This window comes from Neurospora tetrasperma, assembly GCF_000213175.1.
Source record: "Neurospora tetrasperma FGSC 2508 unplaced genomic scaffold NEUTE1scaffold_81, whole genome shotgun sequence".
Classification (NCBI taxonomy): domain Eukaryota; kingdom Fungi; phylum Ascomycota; class Sordariomycetes; order Sordariales; family Sordariaceae; genus Neurospora; species Neurospora tetrasperma.
In genome coordinates this window covers 4,621,002-4,640,153 of record NW_009799179.1, presented here as the reverse complement: position 1 = coordinate 4,640,153, position 19,152 = coordinate 4,621,002, and the positions used below count along the sequence as shown (strand labels likewise).

The following is a 19,152-nucleotide window of genomic DNA, read 5'->3' as shown; positions in this document are numbered from 1 at the left end:
ACTTCCAGGTGACGGACCTCCTTCCCGAACCCAGCTCCCGGGAAGATATGCGATTCAAGCGGTTCTTTCCATGATCATCTAATAGCGCAGACGATGTTTCTTTGGCAGTATATCTTGACCAAGGCAACGACGATGAGCATGCTTTTGCTTTTTTGATTAAATTTTCTGCTCCTCATATTCTGTCCGAAAAGTGACTATCCTGCGGATCGTTGTCACAGGACCCCTTGGCGTACTATGGTTGCCTACTTAGATAAGTTCACACATAGGCCATCTATCTGGGATCTAAGATCATATGATCAAGTTCACTCATAGAGACATTGTGTTGAGCACAAGAAACCTTTTACTACCTAACGCTTAATGTATGCCATCAACTCATTAGTGCCTTTGTCATGATTGTAATGCAATACCCTATAGGAGTCCTAACACGTTTGTGTTTTTTTCTTTTCAAGGAGTTTCCCAAAGCCCAGTTAACGCCCGAACACCAGCTCATAACGTTCCGTAGCCCTAGAAACAAATGTGTGTATCATCCATATTTTGTGACGCGCGCCTTCGGAAAAAATTAAAAAAAAAATTAGAAAGATAAAAGAGAAAAAAGGCAGGTGTATGTACCTACTGTAACGTTCACAACTCGCCGTCACCAAAAACAAAAGAGTCTTTCGTCTGCGTCAAGTTATACTTCTCCCTTCCCCAATCCGCCGGGTCACCGCCGGGGACGCACAAACCCAGTCTCCAAAAGTAATCTCGGTGTGCGAAGAAGAGCTGCCAAAGCTTGAGTCTGGTGGGGAACAGCCTGTTTGTCTTGGACGTGAGTGCTGTTGCAGTTGACTCGCCGCCGATACCAACACCGTCATTCCCAGCACCAGCATCGCTACCGGTGTCGCCGTCATCACCATCAACAGCAACAAGATCCCGATGTTGAAAATAGGGATCAGTCCCCTTGGCTGCCGCCAGCGCTAGCAAGTCAGTCACCTCACGCAAACTACCATCAAACCATCCGCCGCCATCCGAGCTCTCAGCCCCAGCCATACACTCCGGATCGTTATCGCCCTGACACAACCGCAAGTCCTCGGGAGCAGGCGGCAGGTTCAGCTTGGAAATATACACTTCGCCTGCGTGCGAGCGGCATCCCCATTCTGTCAAGGGCAGGAGGGGGACAGGATCGTTGACGTGGGTTACGCGGCGGTAGGCTCTGGTTTCGTGCGCGTCATTGTCCTCTTCAATATCAAGACCAAAGGCCTTATCCAGATAATCCACTAAGGCTTGGTTACCGATGCGCGGTTCGCCAAAGGTCGTCACCTGGACGTCTTGCCAGCCTAGCGATAGCCGAATCTCCAACGCGGCGAGAGCGGCGACGGCCCCGCCGAGGCTGTGTCCGACCAGGTGGACGGGATAGTCGGGGTGTTTGGCGCGGGCGGCTTTGAGGGTGGGAAGGACGTAGTCGCGCGCGTTACGCCAGGAGGCGAGGAAGCCCATGTGGACTGTGCAGTTGGTGCATTTTTCATCGTTGTTATCGCTTCTTCCTTTTCCAACATTCCTATTCCTGCCCCCAATGTTATCCTCCTCCTCCTCATCATCATCCGGTGCAGGATAAGGCACATACTCCTGCGGCACCGTGCTCAAATCAACAATCGTGTTAGTGATGCTATACGTCCCGCGAAACGCCACAATAATGGCCGGCTCGCTGATGACCACGGTCCCGCCCCCATTTCGCCCGCCCGTCTTCCTCTCGCCGTGGTCGACCGCGATGTATCCGCAGCTATCGCTGAGCAGCAGGCCCGTGTTCCAGGTCCGCTCGAGCTGCATCGAAGGGAAATCTTTGCAACGGGATACGCACGAGAAGGGCTTGGAAACGCCGGTCGTGCCGACGCAGTAGGTGATGTCCACTAGGCGAGCCATGCGCTCGAGGGAGGCGAAGAATGAGAGAGAGACGCCGCCGCCTTGTTGATGGGGCGGACTTGGGATGTCGTGAGCGTAAGGTCCTCCATCAGTCTCTCGGGCATGGCCGTGGAGTGTAGTTAGGGGGTGTTGTTGACTTGGGTCTCCTGGGACGGCTAACGGGTTTGCGAAGACTCTCTCAACGAAGTGAGATGTGAACGGAAGGAGGAAGAGACCGAGCTGGTGTATTAGATGCATTCTTGTAGATGAACAATTGCATGTTCTAAATGATTGTAAAGCTGTCGGACCCTTTCCAACTAAGACTCACTGATATCGGAAGGCTGGCATAGGATAAGCATCAAAGGAAGATCGAGAGGTCGGCTTTTCATTAGAAGAACTTCTCTTGCACAAGATGTCGGTCAAACATGGTCTCCGGGCGGCGAGAACGTACCGCGTGACCAACACTGGACTAGTGACTGATGAGCGAACCGAGAAGAATGACCAGGACGTACGTAGATGATCGATCGGGCGGGAGTTCAGCTGTTGTTTTCCTTGGAATGATATTCTAGGATTTATGAGTTCAATGGTCAGGGCTCGAAGAAGAAAGCGGACTCGCGATGTAGAATTGTGTGAGATTTTGAAATACGTTGCAGCACGACGGGAGTTCTAAAACGCAGAAGTGGAGGTGATGATTGATTTGGGCAGAGCAAGCAGAACGGAAGAGGAATACAAAGCGGAAGTGGTGACGTCGAATTGACTTGTTCCAGGCTCCCCACGCTTCAGGGACGCCCCTACACTGCAGTTTCAGAGGTCAGATGAACGGGACGGGAGTTTGCCCGTTGTGGAGGGGGAGCATAGGTAAACAGGGGGTCGAGAGGGGGGTAAGCGAGTGCCACCGCTGCAACACCCCGCAAGAGCTCGGAACTTTTAACAACTTTAACTCGACTTTGCACCTCTTCCTGTCATGTCATGCAAGGGGAACCTGGAACCACTCCCTCACTGACGACCACCACCTTGGACCTGGTTTGATATTCATGTGCTTTCATTCCTCATTAACTATCGTTACCCGTATCCCATCAATGCGTTGCTCACCGATTAGCACCTATACTTTATCCCATTCTTCACAGGCACCCGTGATTGCCCTTGTCTCACGAATCCGTTTCTCTCCTCGGGATCTAATTTCCTCCTGGGGGTGCGATGGGATCGAGAGCAGTGAAATTTCTGATGATGGCAAAATCTAGAGAAAAGCATTGCGACCCTTCTCCGAACGCGGTAGTGTTGCTTGTATCGACGCAGCTGAGCCTGGGGGTGAACTGGTCCACGGCCATGAAGCCCCTACTTTCTTTGTTAGAGTCGGATCTGATGGTGATGATAAGTACCGCGTGTCCCCGATGGGAAACTTACGACTCTGCTGTATTGGGGCATGCCAGCTCGATGATAGAAAGCATGCTCGTCTTTTGGATCCACTGGAATTGCACGGTTGGGTTTTCGCAAGCATATCTGGGGGCCAAACCCTCTGGTCCTGCGTTTGGCTGGGTTCCATTGTAGTAACAAGACGTTTCGATATTTGTCTCGTTGTCTGCGTATTGAAAGTCGACGACAATTGGATGGGTATTGTTATTCTTTGGTGTCCAGACCTGGAGCGACGTGATCTTGTAGGATTCTGGGAACGGGCATTGGTCATCGTGTGAGGAGAGAGACTTGATCCTATTCCCAAACGAGGGCATCGAGGGCAGAGAAGCCACAAGAGGAATAAGAGCCATGAGGGCATGCAGGTTCATCATAAGCATGTTGGCGGTGTGAAGTCGAATATTGGAGTAATCCTGCTGTGTAACGGGATGTCTACGTCGTGTGGATGGATGCAGGTGTGGTTTATATCTGCTTGAAGTCGTGTAGATGGGCAGACACGGAAGGAGCAATGTCAAAAACTAAAATAGTTTGGGAATGAATAAATGAGCTCATGCCTCCATTGCTGTTTTGCCCTGCCCCGTTACTCAGGCATACGCAGTAGGGAACGGTACAGGGAACGGAATGCTGTGAGGTAGATCGTCTGCACACCGGTACACCTACCTTGAAGATCCAATCCACACAGCATTCGGCAATGAGAATACCTGTAAGGTCACACGAACCGGTGACAGTCAAAGAGCACTTACGGCGTACCACGAAGTGGCTATCCGATCTGCAAATCTGGCAGGACATAAAGTACTGAGGTGGGCAATGATTGGAAGTATCCGGCGCAGATCTGGCTGCCGTGATCCGGACAAGACGGATCAAGTCTCAATACGTGTACATGCCCGCACATCAGCTTCAGTCAAGCTAGTTGATACACAGCATGCCGAGATATTCGGTATTATGCTCGGTTGAGATCGGTCTTCCGTTTCTCTCCTTTGCATCGCATTCTTTAGCTGGCTAGTATGAAAAGCGTGCATGGCTAGTATACCCACTTTTACAACGCTGAGTAAGCGCAGCCGCCCAGCCCAGCCCAGCCCAGCCACCACACACACACCGTGCAGCACGCGCAGCATCGCTGCCCAACCCTCGTCGGCGTCGCGTAGTCTGTTAGCGACCGTTAATCTCATGCGCAATTGAATGAGGCTATCGCGAGACTCTACCTTATCGTTGAGCAACTTTTTACTGCGATTATCTATTGTCTTTGTTGTTGTTTAGTGCAGTGTCTTCGACTGTGTGGTGCTTGTTGACATACCGCCGCCCGCCCGCCCACCGCACGTCGCGTGTTCGCCCAGTCAGTAAGTCAGACTTTCCCCCCAGCCGACGAAGACGACCACATCTGACCGCGATTCAACAGATTTGCCCGCTAAAATGACCCCCAGTCCGTCTCGAGCAGTTACTCCTGACCGGAGCACAACCCCCCTTGCCGAAATCCAGTCGTTGTTAATCCGCCGCCGGCGCGAGCCATCGAGATCAAGAACGCGGTTACCGTCCCCTAGCGAGCGCGCTACCCGCCAGCCACCAGCGAGGCCACTATTCACTTCCCCTGGCTACGATAATAAGGTCGCTGCCTTTGACGTACTGTAAGATTACTGCGTATAGTAAGGTTTTATAATTGTATCTCGTAGCAACGTAAAGAGTAAATCGAGGGAGGATGTGGGCGCTATTATACGGATTGACTACCGCTATATACACGGTCGCGTTCATTAAGTAACTGGGCGAGATATTAGAAATACTGCCTCAAGGCGCTTCGATTACCTATATTAAGTAAAAGTCGTATTGAAGAAGAAGTAAGGTAATTAGTAGTTCGTTAAAGAGATTAAGAACTATTATAACTATCCCCTTGATGTTACTAACCTCGTTGGTAACGTTGTTTATTAGTAATGGATTCGTTATAATTATAAAGAGGGGATTAAGATAGCCGTCGAGAGGTTGTTTGGTATTGCTAGAATGAGCGTTCGTTAAATTGCCTATTATTTAAGTAGTACTTTAGACCTCGAGGAGGAAGATACTATTGCTGTTATTTAATGTATTGACTGTAATAGTTTGGTATTAGAGCTGCGTAGTCTTCGAATCCCTATTACGGCCTAGGAAGTTTATAATATTTAATACTATATTCGCTATGTAAAGTATGGTCCTTATACTTCGACTAAGATACTTATTAATTTATTGGAGTACAATAAGAACCTCTACGGTATCGAGTACTTTGTTGACTATAATCCACTCTTTTCTAATTAGTAGAGGGTATTACGGGTGTTCTGGACTTTCGACTGGTATATTGAAATGTGGAAGAAAAATTCCTATGTGTTATTGGTAGATAATATGTATAAGGTATGTAAATTGATTTTATGAAAAAAAGTTAGTTTGCCGTGGATTGCACTTAACTAACTATGGCTTTATACAGGTTAACCGCTTTAACCTCCCCCTCCTCAACGTTACTGGCATCGATACGCTTGGTTATAACTTTAATGTAGTATACGGTCTCTTAAACGGGGAGAGGCAAGAAGACTTCTACTGGTAGCTTAATTGCTTAAAGAAGCTTTAAGAAGATTACAAGATTCCTAACCCCGCAATACTTATTACTGACTTTAATAGAGGATTTAAGAAGGCCGCTATTGCCACTTACCTAAACGTGCTACACTAGCTCTGTATATAGTACGTTATAAAGAACGTAAACTACTATATTAAAAAGAAGTGGGTTTAGCTAGGTGGTACCGAGCTAGCTCCGACCGCTAATATACTAAATCCCCTACCAATTGCCCGGGATTTAGATAGCCGTAGCCCGGACCCCCTATCTTATATTACTCCAGTCGATAATAATAGTAATAATATTAATATTAATAAGTATATCAATAATAACCCCGAGGAGGAGGATCCGGAAGAAGCTGATAATACTACCGCCGCTAATCGCTTTACCTAATAATATAATAATAACTAAGGAGTTCGTAAAGCGGTTAATAAATTATTAGTTGAAGTTATCGCTCTACGGCGTTGTAACGTACTAGTCTTTAACCCTATTCGTTGATTTTATTAAAATATATATAAGGGATTTTAAGCTGGGTGGAAGTAGGTAGTATATACTAATAATAAGGATTACTTTAAGCGGGTATAGCACTTACTATACTATAAATTTAAAAGATAGACTTGTAAGTTAATGTATTCTATTACCCCTATTGTCTCTACAATAAATTATATACTTTTTTCGCCCGCCGTCTTTATTTATTTGACTAACAACCTCTCGTTGCAGCTCTACTAGCTTACCTCTATAAATATTACTTACTATGGATTAACGAATATAGTAACTACGTAGTATTGAAGTTTAGAAATTATAGTATCCGGGTAAGTAGTAGAATTGAGTCTTTACACAGAGTTATTAAGCGCTTATTTAAGAATCAATTCTCCTCTCTTAACCAGTTATATAAGTATATACGAGCTTCGTGCCGCTCTCAACGAGAGAGATTCAAGTCGAGATCTGTAGAAGCGAGGTAGTCTTATTTTTATAAATACAAAAGAGTAGGGATATTTGACGATTTGGTATTGAAAGTACGTTAACTGTACTCTTTTTATTATTACTCTTATATATATGGAGGTCTATGTAATTAACCTCCTTTTTTTTACTTACAAGTGGCGCCGTATGCCCTCAAACTTCTATAGTACTAATATTGTTACGTATATAACGACTAGCTTAAAGACCCAACCTAAGACCTGAATGCTAGTTGTAAGAAGGTATTTACAGCTTAGTACGGCTTACCCTGCAAGTACTTTATATTGAGGTTATTGCAAATGGATCCCCTATTAGCACTAGTAATGGAGGATATAGATATACACTAGTAGTTGAGGTTAGATGGGCGCACTGGGTTAATTAAGGCTGAGCAACGCACTTACGCAATCTAAGACCCCGTTGCCTTGCTCAGCCGCCAACGTCAAGCGGCAGTCCCCGACCCGGACCTTACTGATTATATACGTAGAGTATTGGGACGTGACCTTATAAACCCGGAAGCTTTCGAACTACGCAATTTTGAAGGTAATTAAGGATTGCCCGCCCAGCCTGCTAAACCTACGGCGCCTATCGACCGTAACCGGTATAATAACTGCCGTCTACTTTCTTACAATGAGCCGCCCCGCTGAGCAATATAGCGAGATACTTAGAGAGGGGGGAGAGCGCTAGCCCGCCAGCGCTAATCTCGTGCCAGAGGGATTTAATAACCTAATTAACCGAGTTTTACTTAAGATAATGTAAATCGTATTGCCCAGAGTATTATGGCTCAGATGCCAGTACCAGCCGTACTAGCCGTACCAGCCGTGCCAGCCGTGCTAGCACCCCCTCCTCTAGTACCACCGCAGGCGACTTCAGCTCCCTCACCCTCGCTTTTTTACCCCCCAACTCCCTTATAGCGAGCTTTAGCACCCTCCTCCTCTCCCCAACCCCAAGTCTGGCAACAATTGCCAATTTAGTAGTAGCCGTTATACGGCCAGATGCCAGCTCCTGCCAGCTCTAGTCAGTTTGGTTATGGACTGCTAGCTTCTATCAGACAGTTACCTCAACACTAGGACGGTCCACCGCCTTCTAACCAACAGTAAGGGGAGGGATAGGTTATACCAGCAACGCAGTATAAGCGAGCTCCAACCCCCATAGCACCGCCTCCAGTGCCTCCAGTATATTCACAGGGATATATAAGGGGAGCTCTCCAGCCGCCTCCCCAGCACTTACACGGCGGTGGGTATCAGAATCAGGGTGGGCACGTGCACTCTGGGCACCAGCACTCTGGGGAGCGTGTGCAGCAACAAGGCCAGCAAGAGAGACAGCAGTATCACTGGCAACCACTGTATCAACCGCCTCAGCAGTAGATAATTAACTTGATTAACGACTCTGAATACCCTCACGTAAAAAAGAACATATAAAAAGGTAGATCTGGTGATGCGCGGGCATCGATTACGTAGCCTCAGTTGTGTGTGTGTGTGGTGGCTGGGCTGGGCTGGGCTGGGCGGCTGCGCTTACTCAGCGTTGTAAAAGTGGGTATACTAGCCATGCACGCTTTTCATACTAGCCAGCTAAAGAAATCGCCTTTGCATGGCCTCGGAAAATCTTGGCAGATTCTTAGTCTGGCGTGTTTGAAGTATGCGTATGCCACGATATCCCCGGGACATCAAGGGAGTTCGAGCTCGTTGAGCATGTTGCCTACTGACCCTGCCAACGGGAGGTCATCGGCTAAAACGCTTCTCGACAGCACTGAAAGTACCATGCTTGGCGCAAGACCTCAGTATTCGAAGTTCGTCGTGGTGGAAGTCCAAGAAATACCGAGAACGAAGGAATGCCGCGAGAAGAACATAGTTTCGGCTATTGGTGCTCCCAAATCGTTTGCGGCTCCATAGCCTACCCGTACTACGAGTCTACAACTGCTCCATCTATCACAGCTGGCAGGCTTGCGTGCGTTATCCAACATCTACTCCACAACCCGAGAGTTGGTCCGGGGTGACAGAGCATCTGCGCTACCGCTTCAATACGACCTGTCCTTGTGATCTATGTATGGTGCGCACACCACGCAGTGAATACAAGGTCAGAACCGCCCATAGGAAACTGAGCTTGGGTAGCTAACCCGAACCGTTTTCGGACTTCACCAAGGTCATGCTCTTTGAAAGAGCCTTGTCCGGTTGGCCGTGGACCCAAACAACCTCCGGGCGTGAATGATGGAAGAATACGGACCGCACAAACACTGTCCCAACGAGGCTGGGCGGCTCCGGGTAATAATCTGGCACAGAGCTCTCCATGTTTCTAGTTGAGGAGCCCTGTCCGACGATATCTCGTATACATCCGTTGTGCCGACATCGTGACACCGAAAGTGAAACTTGCGAAGGGTTTTTGAGTCCGGGCAGGTGTTTGCCTTTGCCGAGTGTAATGGTCTTGGGGTGGTACTTCGGAAATGACAAAAAGAACTAGTATGTCAAGTTCTGTCTGTCTCGAAGTAACAAGATGGCGAGGCAACGGGTCTTCGTCTTCTTCGTATGAACAAGCTGGCTGTCGAAGAGTCCTCTCGACATAGAAAAGGGCAGTGCAGAGGGATAAGGCGAGTGTCACGCTGGAGGCCACAAAGGTTGCCCTTGCGGTTGAGAGTAGTTATTGATGCATTGTGGTGTTGATACTGAGTCGTGATCAGGAAGAGATCGATGGTGTCACTGAGAGAAGGGTAAGAGTTGGAAAGTTGAGTAGCGCTGTGTTGGCACGGAAGAATGGTGTTTTCGCTTCGACTTACATAAGCCACAAGCGACAATTACACCAGCCACAAAACGCGACCATTTCCCCCCCGCACACCAGCCACACCCACAGAACATTTCCCACTTTTCGGGCGGGTACTTCAAAAATCAGTCGCGAACTTTTATTCTCCCAAGTCCCTTTGACGTTCAGCCGACGATTTCGAGCATCCGACAACCACCCTTTTCGGAATCACCTCTCCAACCAACCATCAAAATGGCTGCTGAATCCAAGACCGGCCTCGCCGTTGGCCTCAAGAAGGGTCACGTACGTCTCACCTCGTGGAGGATCTCTGCGTTGCCTTCCTGAAAACAAAAAGGGAAATCAGGGCTATCGCAGACGATGGACACTGCATTTACCCTCTTGTTTTCAACAACCCCCAACACCACCTTATTACGCCGAACGATTGTTCGAGAAACGGAGAAAGGAACCGTGATTGCTAACCGGGACTCTACTTTTTTTACCCAAATACAGAAGACCACTGCTCGTGTCTCCAAGCCCCGTGTTTCCCGCACCAAGGGTCACCTGAGCAAGCGCACTGCTTTCGTTCGCAGCATCGTCCAGGAGGTTGCTGGGTACGTTTTACCAATTTCAATTTTGTCAATTCGAATCATTCGCGCCAAGCAGCAGTTATCTCGACAAACCCGATCAAGCATACATACAGCAGTTCGACTGATGGAAGATGATGGTTCATTGGGTGGATTACGGACATACAAATGTTTACCCGTTTCTGCAAGACATCGCGATTTCCATTGGAAGTATTGGACCGTACGGCTTGATCGGGTTTGAGAAGGGACCTGTTGGGGCGCAAATGTGCAGATATCCGCTTGAACGAACTCACGCTAACTTTGCGCTTCCACACTACAGCCTTGCTCCCTACGAGCGCCGCGTCATTGAGTTGCTCCGCAACTCCAAGGACAAGCGTGCCCGTAAGCTCGCCAAGAAGAGGCTCGGTACCTTCGGCCGTGCTAAGGCGAAGGTTGAGGACCTCCAGCGCGTCATCGCTGAGGCTCGCCGTGCCGGTCACTAAATTGGTTAATCCCAATCGATGGACTGCTTGGAGAGTGTGATTAAAAATACCAAAAAGGATTTCTGCCTCTTGTCTTTTCTCTGGCATTGTTTGGCGTGACGTTGGTTCGTTATGTTATGGATCGTATCTAAGCGCGCTTCCCCCCTATGGAATGGCTACGAAATAGCTGTCTCGGGGAATAGAACGAAATGACAACAGCTCGAATGGCAAGATGCTGGATCACGAACAAACTACTTCCCACTTTCGGACTGCGTGACTTCACACTCAACAACGTCAACGCTGCTGGGTGCCATGATTTGTAGGATATTGGATGTCCATTGCACTTTATCAGGTTTTTGCTGCCAAATTCGACGGTGCATAGAGAAGCTCTGGCATCATTATCTAGTGTACCCTCTTATCATTTCTTGCACATTCACCTTTCAGCCAACGCCCAACGATACCGATGATGGCCACTAAAAAGCTCGTATAAATCGGAAGCATACAATGAAGGCGTGATCCAACTCAAGGTCGTCGGGAGCTGCTCACTTCCTACCAGGCAGCTTGAACAATTTTCCCAACTTTTTCTTGACAGCATCGGAATCCAGACCATGATCACCCTTTCGCTTCACCTCTTGGCCGCTCGATGACGACTGTCCAGCTTGGACATCCTTCTCCTCTTCGCCCTCCTCCTGTGAGACATCCGGTACCACTACCTCCTGCGCTCGGCTAGCCACACTGCCCTTCAAAAAGGGCGCCTCGCGCGCCTCCTGCGACGCCGCATCATCCCATACAAGGTTCAACAGTGCCCTACCCCGAAGCTTATAGTCCGACACTAGCCTCTTGTTACCATCTTGAACCGCAACAATTGGATGCGTGCCGGGGAGGATGAGGCGGAAAGGCTGGTCAGGATGAGTCATGACTCCCTTGACGGCCTGGTATAGGAAAGCGCCTGTGTGCTCCGGGGCAACTGTCCACTGCGCCGATGTCTGGTCCGGGAAACGGATCTTGATATCGACCTGCGTGACCTTGGCGAGCCGAGCTGCTTCCTCGGCCGCATCAGCCGCAAGTTCGGCATCGGACTTGAGCCGTTGGTTTTGCGCCCGTTGCAATAGCTGTTGTTGCCGTAGCTGAGCATGGGCGATGGTGGGCTCGTACACAGAATCGTGTACCTCAATCCGGGCAGCGATGGGAGTGGTAGAGGACGGGGCATTGAAGACGCCCGTAGGCATAAGGGGGTCGCTGGGTTCGCTGACAGTGGTGGTGGTCTCTCTAGGAGGCACGGCAGGAGGAGCGACTACCTCATCGACGATGTCCATCGGATCGGTCTTCGGGACTGGCTCCGGGGCAGGGGCGACCGGGGCCGCGGCTTTGGTTCCCTCTACGGAGCCCGTCTGTAGTTCTGGCTCTGCTAACGTACTCTCCTTGATGGGCTTCGGCCCAGCAGCTAGAGTCAGATCTTCTGTAGGTTCCTCTATCGCCGGCGCTGACCCAGTTACTGGAGCTGAAGGCTCATCTGCCTGTGTCTTCGGTTGATCTGATTCCACCTCCTTGAGATATTGGCCGATATCCTGCATCGCCTCATACAGGGTCTTCTCGGTTTCGCGAAAGGACACCCGCAGAACGATGCTGCCAGAATTAATACCACATTGGGACAGCGTCTTCTGTAGATCCTCCATCGAAGTGTACTCCCTGCCCATGATGCTCACTACTGGCGCCTCGAAGTATAACTGACCGCTGGTTCCCTGAGGGCCAGTACTACTCTTAGGCGTGCCTCTGCCGGTCAGGTTTAACCCTTTCTCCGCAACCTCGAACTGCCGCATAACCTGCCACAGCGTCATGTCACTGGATAGCTTCTTCGTGTACCGCTGACCATTAACATCGAGGGCTATCGACACAACTGCTGCGCTCTTAGACTTTTGCACAAGTTCGAGCTTGGCGCCAGACACGAGACCTGACGTCCGGAAGGGACCAGACAGATCGATCAGCTTCTGTTTATGTCTATATGCAAGTGTCAGTTCAGCATGTTTTGGCAACCATGGATCATGGGGCGTTCGTTCTCACTTAAGTTGGTATTTGTCACTGTTCAGGTTGAACTTTTGACAAGCTTCCCCCAGAACATCGACCATGTAGGTTCCGGGCGTGACTTTGATTTTCGTCCTTCTCAAGTCCGTAGACAGCACTTCAACGTGCGCCGACATACTGGCGGTTTGACTATGATTGTGGGGGATAGTGAGAGCAGACGGGAACGATGTTGCTCCTAGCGTTGAGCCGGCGTAACGAAATTGGTATGATGAAGGTCGGTCTGGCTGTGAAGCTTTATCGTTTAAGTGGTACGAGAAGGCCGAGACTTTGTTTTGTGTTGACGCTGTCCTTGTGAAGCTGAGACGATTGAGTTCTTACAAGGAGTAGTTACGTAGTATAGTTGCTTGTGGATGTTATGTTTGGCGGCTGTTCTTCAGGCAACCCCGCGTAACGTAATTGGCAAATATCAGTCCACAGCAAGGAGGGGTTAAAAGGGTTCAGGTTGAGACGAAATTGGATGATGGAAAGCCTGATATGTGCGTTATCAGATGGTAATATGAACACTGAAAGTATCGATGGAAGTGATATGAGGCGGCGAGTGAGTGTCGTGTCTCCAAGTCACCGTCGTTTCGTGGAGTACACAAGATGTATAGTGAGCTTTCCGAGAGCTTCCACGGCTGACGGGCATCTTGTAAGGTCAGGAGGGGCAATTACGCAGTACGTTTGATGGCAACACCGGGCATCCACCCAGCAACGGGGAAGGGGAGAAACAGCCGAATGGGCAGCTCCTGCCACCTAGACTAGGTAGTGTACAGACTGCTACAAACCAAATCCTAGCATCGCATGCCCTGTGCAGTGGCAGCTACATACCTTGGTAGAGTACCTTGAGGTTACCTACTTGTACAGAGGCACCCAGCACCCAGCAGAACCTGCCCTGCCAGGCACCCTTGTTAGTGGACACCACCTTCCATCTAGTCCTCCGCCCAGCCAGCCGCGCCAGCTGCGTGTTGCCTTGCCCGGGCCTGTCCGTCTCGTCAACTGGAGCTTCCCTTGCCCGTTCGAAGGTGAGCTTGACAACGGAAACGGCAAGCTTTCCAACTACTCTCACCAAACATCACCATCACATCGCGAATACCCCTCACGGCGAAGACGAACAGTCCATCCTACTTGGACCATACTGCAGCAAACGTGCCAGCCCCATCGCCGAACATCACTCCGTCATCCGAGCAAGCAACTATCACCACTTGCATCACATCCCAGGCACAAGATGGTAAGCCTGCCTGACCACTACGACACTTCAACTAAACCTATTTGTGAGGAAGACCAACAAGATCTCAAGCTAACGATGATGCCATCAAACAGTCGTCCCCCTTCTCGATAAGTACGATATCCCGATACCCGATTCTCTCTATCTTGACCCCTCCACCTTGAAAGCCATATCATCATCGCACCTTAACTAACCGCCGCTCTTCCTCACCCTCCACAGACGGCGGCGCTGCTGTCGCCATGGTCGGAAAAGACTGTGTGGCTATTGCGTGCGACCTGCGCCTCGGCCTTCAGGCGTTGACAGTCTCCAACAACTTTCCCAAGATCTTCCAGTACGGCGACGTCTTCCTTGGGCTTACCGGTCTGGCGACGGACGTGTCGACCGTATCGGACCTGTTTCGGTACAAGGTGAACATGTACCGACTGAGGGAGGAGCGCAACATTGCACCCCGGACGTTCGCCAACCTCGTGTCCAGCAGCCTGTACGAGCGCCGCTTTGGGCCCTATTTTGTCAGTCCCGTTGTTGCTGGCTTGGATCCCAAGACGGGCGAGCCGTTCATCTGCGGCTTTGACAGCATTGGATGCATCGATTTCGCGAAGGACTTCATTGTGAGCGGAACGGCAACGGAGCAGTTGTTTGGCATGTGCGAGAACTTGTGGGAGCCGAATTTGGTATGTAATCTTTGCGAACCCCCAACCCGACCCTCTCCATTGAAAGCACTCGTTTTGGCTGTTTTTGTGTTTGGTTGTCATGGTGAGAGCGTGGTACTGACGACAATTACGCAACAGGGACCCGAGGACCTCTTCGAGACCATATCACAGGCTCTTCTTAACGCCGTCGACAGAGACGCCTTGTCAGGCTGGGGCGCCCATGTTTACATTATCGAGAAGGACAAGGTCACCAAGAGGCTATTGAAGGGACGACAGGATTAAGCGGGACGTTCGGGCATAATGATGATGATGAATCTGGGCCAAGAGTATTCAAGTCGCATACGCGCTAGTGGATTATCGGTACCCTTGGGCTCTATAGAACAAATACATTTGCAACATGACAAACTGGCACGCGGACGGGCCAGCTGTGCTTGTCAAGGCGGGTAGAACTCATATGTCAAGACGAAAATGCCGTCACAGATTAGGCATGGTCTAATCCGCTATGTATATGTTCTATCTATATAGACAAGAGGAGTTGTTTACGTCTAGATCTAAAACTATCAGACCAGGTCAAGTCTACCTACCACCAAAAACCTAGAGATCCTTCTTCTTATCTAAGGACGTCGAGCTGGGGGTGCTCTGTACAAAGTACTTGCGTTCCACGGCCTTGAGAAGTTCGTCAAGAAGCCTAGACAAAGTATTAGCGTACTGTTCAAAAAGTATCACATGGAAGGCGGATCTAGGGACTTACACAACTGGTGCGCTGATGACGATCACGGCTTTCCACTCTGCCCAGTTCAAGGGAAGAATTGAAAAGAGGGTCTGAAGGATGGGAGTGTAGAGAAGGGCGAAGTGCAAGGCCATGGACAGACCGATAGCATAGACGAGCATCATGTTCTTCCAAACAGGGAGCGTCAAGAGAGACTCGCTGGAAGAGAGGGCGTTCATGGCATTGAACATCTCAATGACGACCAAGACGGAGAGCGAGACGGTCGAACCGGCCTTGGCCATATCGTTCGAGAACATGGCGCAGCCAATCTCAGGGAACTCGGTAGAGCAGCGATGGAAGTGAGATAGCTGGTAGAAGCTGATCTGAGGACCCTCCGAGTAGAACATGAACCACCAAGCGTAACCGGCGACCGTGGCGAGACCGACATAGGTACCAATGACCAGATAGCGGAAGAAGAGCCATCCGCCGATGAGAGCCTCGTCACGCTTTCTGGGGTTGCGACGCATGATATCGTGGTCAGGGGGGTTGAAGGACAAGGCGGTAGCGGGAAGACCGTCGGTGACCAAGTTCACCCATAGAAGCTGAACCGGGATGAGAGCCTCAGGCATACCGAGAGCGGCCGTCAAAAAGATAGAGACGACCTCACCAATGTTCGAAGAGATGAGGTAGCGGATGAACTGCTGGGTGTTGTTGTAGATGGCGCGGCCTTCCTCGATGGCGACTTCGATAGTGGCAAAGTTATCATCAGCAAGCACCATGTCAGCAGCGAGCTTCGACACGTCGGTACCGGAACCCATAGCAACACCAATATCAGCCTTCTTCAGAGCAGGAGCATCGTTGACACCGTCGCCAGTCATAGCAACGACCTCACCGAGAGACTGGAGGAGGTCAACCAGCTTAGACTTGTGAGTAGGCTCCACGCGAGAGAACAGAGAAGCAGTCTTGGCGGCCTCGAGCTGTTCACTAGGGGTAAGGTTATCGAATTCGCGACCAGTGTAGCTCTTGCCAGTTAAATCCTCGTTAGATCCAAAGACACCGATCTGACGGCAGATGCTCTCGGCGGTGTTGCGGTTATCACCGGTAATCACGACAACGCGAATACCTGCATCCTTGCACTTCTTGATCGAAGCAGCAACTTCAGGACGCGGAGGGTCAAGCATGCCGACGAGACCGATGAGAGTAAGGTTCTGTTCGAGAGAGGCATATTCGGCGGTAGACTTGGCGGTGTGAAGAAGAGGGTTACCAGCAACGTTATCCAGACTAGCCAGTGCGATGACACGCAAACCGCGGTTGCCATACTCAACAACCTCCTTCATGAGGAGTTCGGACATGTTACGGTCCAAAGCTACCTTCTTGCCATCGGAACCGAGAAGAGCGTGAGTACAGCGTTCGATGAGCGATTCAGGGGCTCCCTTGACGAGAAGCTTCTGCTGTCCATCATGCTCAACCAAGACGGACATGCTCTTGCGGTCACGCGAAAACTCGTAGGTGGCAAGACGCTGGTACTTCTTCTCGTACCAGGAGCTAGCGTAGTGAACGCGATCCTTGGGAGGACAATCAGAGGGGGCGCAGGGGCCGATCTTCTCGGTCAAAACACGGAGGGCGCCTTCGGTAGCTTCACCCACGTTCGAGAAAGTGCCGGTAGAGGGATGGTAGTCAAGGCGGGCATCGTTGCAGAGAGCGGCAACTTCGGTCAACTGAAGAATGGTAGCGGAGTTTTGAGCAAGGTCGGTAACCTTCTTGCCCTGCGAAATGATAGCACCCTTGGGTTCAAAGGTAGTTCCCTCAACATCCAGCTCCTCCAGATCAGTACCATCTTGGTTGAAATGGACGATTTTGTTGACGCTCATTTGGTTGGTGGTCAAAGTGCCGGTCTTGTCAGAGCAAATGACGCTGCAACTGCCCAGGGTCTCAACAGACGGAAGACTTCTCACCACGGCGTTCTTAGCTGCCATCTTGCGAGTTCCAAGGGCAAGGCAGGTGGTGATGACGACCGCAAGACCCTCGGGGATGGCCGCAACGCCAAGGGAAACAGCGATCTTGAGGTAGTAGATGGCACCCTTGGTCCAGTTTCCATGGCTAGGGTCGGCGAAATTGGGGATGTTGATGAGCCAGACGAGAACGCAGATGACAGTGATAACCTTGGCGAGCTGGTCTCCGAAGTCATTGAGCTTTTGCTTCAAGGGGGTAGGCTCGGAGATCTGGGCGGTGATGCTCTCGTGAATGTCGCCGATAGCTGTATTGGAGCCAGTCAAGACAACGACGGCTTTGGCGTGACCAGTGACAACAGTTGTGCCCGAAAACAGCATATTGACCTGATCCTGCAAGACAGCCTTGTCGTCGCTAACAACGGCCTGGAAGTCTTTCCCGACGCTCTCGCTTTCTCCGGTCAAGATGGCCTGGTCCACAGCAAAGCTGTTACTCTCAATTGAGATCAATCTGCAGTCAGCAGGGACGCGAGCACCAACAGCAATGTCAACGACATCGCCTGGCACAAGATCCTCAGCCTTAATACGGGTAATCTGCCCATTGCGCACCACGTTGGCCTCGTTGGCCGAATACTCTTGCAAAGCAGCAATCGCCTTCTCGGCACTGCTTTCCTGGGACACTCCGACAACAGCGTTGAGAACTAGGATCGTTATGATGACGGCGGGGTCGACGAAGGCGCTCCAGCCGCCCTCGTCTTCGAAGAGCGCGAGTACGAACGAGATGGCGGCAGAGCCCAGAAGGATGAGGACGAGCTGGTCTTTGAATTGTTCCAAGATAAGCTCCCAGATGGGTGTCGGAGGTTCCTCTGGAATGGCTGAGGCAGGCAGAACGGTTAGCAAAAGCCATTGATAGAATAACGAAGCTGAATTCAAAGAATTCTGTAGAGAAAGCGCATACCATTTCTGCCGTGCTTAGCCCTGGACTGAGCTACTTGCTCGTCACTTAGACCGGTGGCAGGGTCAACACCAAAGGTGCTGAGGACCTCATCGACGGGTTTTGCAAACGCCGCCTCCATATTTACAAATGTTGTTGAAGTTGCGAAAAGTAAAGCGTAACGGCGCTTTTCGGCGGAAATCGAAAAGTGAAGGCTCCAGAGAGCTTCAACGCGAGATTGCAAAGTCCCTAGCAGTCTTGGAGCTAAAGTTCACGGTCTTCAAAAACAAGGCCTTCAATAGGAAACGGTGAAAAAACACGCTTCCAAAAGTATCATGGAATCAGAGCAAGAGAAGAAGATTCTAGCTAGCCTCGACGAAGAGGTTGCCTTTTGGTGATCGGGATCTAAAATGATGGTCTGGAATTATTCAGCCTTGATATGGGGTACCATTAACCGGGGTACATGTTTGTGCTGCGACGTGTCCAGTTCTACAAAAGTCGCCTCTCTTCCCTTCTGCACGACACGTTTCTCACTCGACTATGGTTGAACCGCCCGGAATGCCCCTGCGGCGGCTTAGATGCTGTACAACGGCGTAGGTAGCTGGGAGGGGCAGGTCACTCACAGGTCCAGTCCCCCACTGGCCACTGGTGCTGTTCGCTGTCCACACCAGAGACGAAACGGGGGCATTGACAGGGCAAGTCCGATCCTCCCCCAGCGAAATGGATCCAGCACCTTCCTCCTCCGGGCCCGGGCCCCGCTCTCAGGTGGATCATGGTGGACCAACCTCCAGCCGGAGCCTCCCTAGTCGAAATCGCCAAGCGATGCGGAACTGCCCCACATTCCCTCTCCCGTTGCTCCCAGCCTCGACCAGCCCAGTCCCGGCAAGTGGCACCAACCGCCCTGCATCTCATGCCGTCACAGGATCTCAAGATCATAATTACAGGGGAACAAGACGAGAGTTTCGACAATCGACCGGTAATCGCCTGAAGACGGGCCAATGTTAGAGATATTGGCGGAGGGCAGTGTTGACAGTTGAC

General features: G+C 50.6%; 6 protein-coding genes across 6 annotated transcripts; 1 reads left to right on the top strand and 5 right to left on the bottom strand.

Annotated features, from left to right (window-relative positions):
* Positions 1-563: 563 nt before the first annotated feature.
* On the bottom strand, positions 564-1,997 carry NEUTE1DRAFT_72200 (uncharacterized protein; the record flags this gene model as incomplete). The annotated part of the gene is made up of 1 exon (XM_009857848.1): positions 564-1,997. The coding sequence occupies one exon, from the start codon at positions 1,894-1,896 to the stop codon at positions 622-624; it is 1,275 nt and encodes a 424-aa protein (XP_009856150.1).
* Positions 1,998-2,900: 903 nt separating this feature from the next.
* Positions 2,901-3,684, bottom strand: NEUTE1DRAFT_150037 (uncharacterized protein; the record flags this gene model as incomplete). Its single annotated transcript, XM_009857847.1, has 2 exons — positions 2,901-3,210; positions 3,280-3,684. 2 exons carry the CDS (start codon positions 3,663-3,665, stop codon positions 3,051-3,053), a joined length of 546 nt encoding a protein of 181 aa, XP_009856149.1.
* Positions 3,685-6,375: 2,691 nt separating this feature from the next.
* On the bottom strand, positions 6,376-9,093 carry NEUTE1DRAFT_114461 (uncharacterized protein; the record flags this gene model as incomplete). The annotated part of the gene is made up of 12 exons (XM_009857846.1): positions 6,376-6,380; positions 6,444-6,447; positions 6,493-6,503; positions 6,605-6,626; positions 6,872-6,876; positions 6,947-6,980; positions 7,210-7,332; positions 7,386-7,390; positions 7,435-7,531; positions 7,622-7,819; positions 8,036-8,148; positions 8,922-9,093. The coding sequence occupies 12 exons, from the start codon at positions 9,091-9,093 to the stop codon at positions 6,376-6,378; spliced, it is 789 nt and encodes a 262-aa protein (XP_009856148.1).
* Positions 9,094-9,714: 621 nt separating this feature from the next.
* Positions 9,715-10,850, top strand: NEUTE1DRAFT_118811 (uncharacterized protein; the record flags this gene model as incomplete). Its single annotated transcript, XM_009857845.1, has 3 exons — positions 9,715-9,841; positions 10,049-10,149; positions 10,442-10,850. 3 exons carry the CDS (start codon positions 9,791-9,793, stop codon positions 10,602-10,604), a joined length of 315 nt encoding a protein of 104 aa, XP_009856147.1.
* Positions 10,851-10,962: 112 nt separating this feature from the next.
* On the bottom strand, positions 10,963-12,782 carry NEUTE1DRAFT_72191 (uncharacterized protein; the record flags this gene model as incomplete). Its single annotated transcript, XM_009857844.1, has 2 exons — positions 10,963-12,581; positions 12,645-12,782. Coding segments are annotated over 2 exons (1,594 nt in total), but the record flags the coding sequence as incomplete, so codon positions are not given.
* A 1,316-nt stretch (positions 12,783-14,098) lies between these two features.
* Positions 14,099-18,412, bottom strand: NEUTE1DRAFT_72184 (uncharacterized protein; the record flags this gene model as incomplete). Its single annotated transcript, XM_009857843.1, has 4 exons — positions 14,099-14,544; positions 14,664-15,210; positions 15,274-18,055; positions 18,139-18,412. The coding sequence occupies 3 exons, from the start codon at positions 18,254-18,256 to the stop codon at positions 15,117-15,119; spliced, it is 2,994 nt and encodes a 997-aa protein (XP_009856145.1).
* Positions 18,413-19,152: the final 740 nt, after the last annotated feature.